This window comes from Nicotiana sylvestris, chromosome 11 (genome assembly GCF_000393655.2).
Source record: "Nicotiana sylvestris chromosome 11, ASM39365v2, whole genome shotgun sequence".
NCBI classification, from domain to species: domain Eukaryota; kingdom Viridiplantae; phylum Streptophyta; class Magnoliopsida; order Solanales; family Solanaceae; genus Nicotiana; species Nicotiana sylvestris.
The window spans coordinates 96,076,520-96,078,812 of NC_091067.1; the positions used below are offsets into that span (position 1 = coordinate 96,076,520).

General features: G+C 39.7%; 1 protein-coding gene across 1 annotated transcript; it reads left to right on the top strand.

Annotated features, from left to right (window-relative positions):
• Positions 1-476: 476 nt before the first annotated feature.
• Positions 477-1,076, top strand: LOC138881356 (uncharacterized). Its single transcript, XM_070161581.1, has one exon. The coding sequence runs from the start codon at positions 477-479 to the stop codon at positions 1,074-1,076; it is 600 nt and encodes a 199-aa protein (XP_070017682.1).
• Positions 1,077-2,293: the final 1,217 nt, after the last annotated feature.

Here is a 2,293-nt window from a genome sequence, read left to right on the forward strand (position 1 = left end):
TTGGCCACAAGATCTCAAAGAATGGCATTGAAGTCGACAAGGAAAAGATTGAGGTGATTGCTAAACTTCCACCTCCAAATTCAATGAAAGGCATGCAGAGTTTCTTAGGCCACACGGGATTATATCGGCGTTTCATCACGGATTTCTCTAAAGCCGTGAACCCATTGTGCAAGCTTTTGGAGAAATATGCAAATTTTCATTTCAATGATGATTGCATGAGAGCCTTTGAATTGCTAAAGCTCAAGTTGACTACTACTCCCATCATCACCGCTCCAAATTGGAGTGTTCCTTTTGAGCTCATATGTGGTGCAAGTGATGTAGCGGTAGGGATTGTTTTGGGGCAACGTATCAATAACATTTTTTATCCGGTTTATTATGCAAGTAAGACCATGAATAGTGACCAATTCAACCACACCGTTATAGAGAAAGAGCTTCTTGCCATTGTGTTTGCTATTGAGTAGTTCTGCCCGTACTTGATGGGTAAAAAAGTAATTGTCCACACGAATCATGCAGCACATTATTATCTTATGAGCAAAAAATATTCTAAATCTCAATTGATGAGATGGGTGCCTCTATTGCAAGAGTTTGATATAGACATCCAAGATCGAAAAGAAAGTGCAAACCAAGTAGCGAACCACTTGTCTCGTTTGGAGGAGGAAGGGAGGCCGCATGATGGCCTTGAAATCAGTGACTCTTTCCCTGATGAGAAAATCTTGGCTATTTTAATGAAAGAAGTTCCATGGTTCGCGAATCTAGAAAATTTTCTCGTAAGTGGTATAATCCCGAATGAGTTCTCTTCAAACCAAAGGAAGAAGCTCAAACGGGATTGTCAAGACTATTATTGGGATGGACCATACTTTTTGTGGATTTGTATGGATGGAGTGATTAGAAGATGTGTACTAGAGGAGGAACAAGTTGAAATTCTTGGGACTTGTTATTCTTTGCCATATGGTGGTCACCATGGCGGAGCAAGAACGCCAGCCAAGGTGCTAAGTTGCAGCTTCTATTGGCCCACTCTTTACAAGGATGCAAGTGACCTCATCAAGCGTTGTGATGAATGTCAAAGGGCTGGATGAGTCTCAAAGAAAAATGAAATGCCTCTCACCACCATTTTAGAGATTGATATTTTCGATATGTGGGGTATTGACTTCATGGTTCCTTTTGTGAGTGCTTGTGGGAATACCTATATCTTGGTCGTAGTTGATTATGTGTCCAAGTGGGTTGAGGTCGTTGCTTTATCCAAAAATGAATCCAGAAGTGTGGTGGCATTTTTGAAGAAGAATATTTCACAAGATTTGGTACGCCAAGGGCTATCATAAGTGATGGGGGATCGCATTTTTGCAACAAAACTTTCGATACCTTACTCACCAAGTATGATGTCACTCATAAAGTCACGACTCCCTATCATCCACAAGCACGCGTTCAAGTGGAAGTCTCCCACCGGGAGATAAAGAGTATTTTGTCTAAAACAGTGAATACTAACCAGACGGATTGGTCTAAGAAACTTGATGATGCTTTATGGGCGAATAGGACGGTTTACAAAACACCTATCGGAATATCTCCATATCGATTGGTGTTTGGAAAAGCTTGTCATCTTCTGGTAGAACTTGAGCACAAAGTCATGTAGTCTTTAAAGTAGTTGAATCTTGAGTGGGATGTCGCCGATAACTTAAGTGTGGCATATTTGAACGAGTTGGATGAATTCTGGTACCATGCATAACAAGTTCTTCCTTATACAAAGAGAAGATAAAATATCTTCATGACAAGTACATTTGGAACAAATAGTTTAAAGAAGGTGATCTTGTGTTGTTGTTCAATTCTAGGTTACGGATGTTTCCCGAAAAGTTAAAGTCTAAATGGAGTGGCTGTACCAAGAAATCTGTTGTCTGAACCAAAATCTGCGGCCACACAGGTAATTCTGCGGACCGCAGATCAATGAAGGGAATCTAAGCAACAAGTAACAGAGCGCTGACCGTAGAAGGAATTCTGCAGCCGCACTCCTCTCTTGAACTCTTGGCCAAACCTGCTGAGTATAAATAGTAGATCTCGTTCTACTGTTGAATTTTTACACTCTAAGAAATTAAAACACAAGATATAATCTTGCACTATGATTCAATCATCTGCCACTTAATTTAGCATCTTTGATCACTCCTTAACACCACTTCATCACTGGTATGTTCAAATCATCTCTAGAATTTTTCAATTTTCTTAAATTATTTTATGATTTGTAGGTATTTTTAGACCATTTGTCAAATTCATTTCCATGCGGGCTGTAAATTGTGTTGGGTAAACT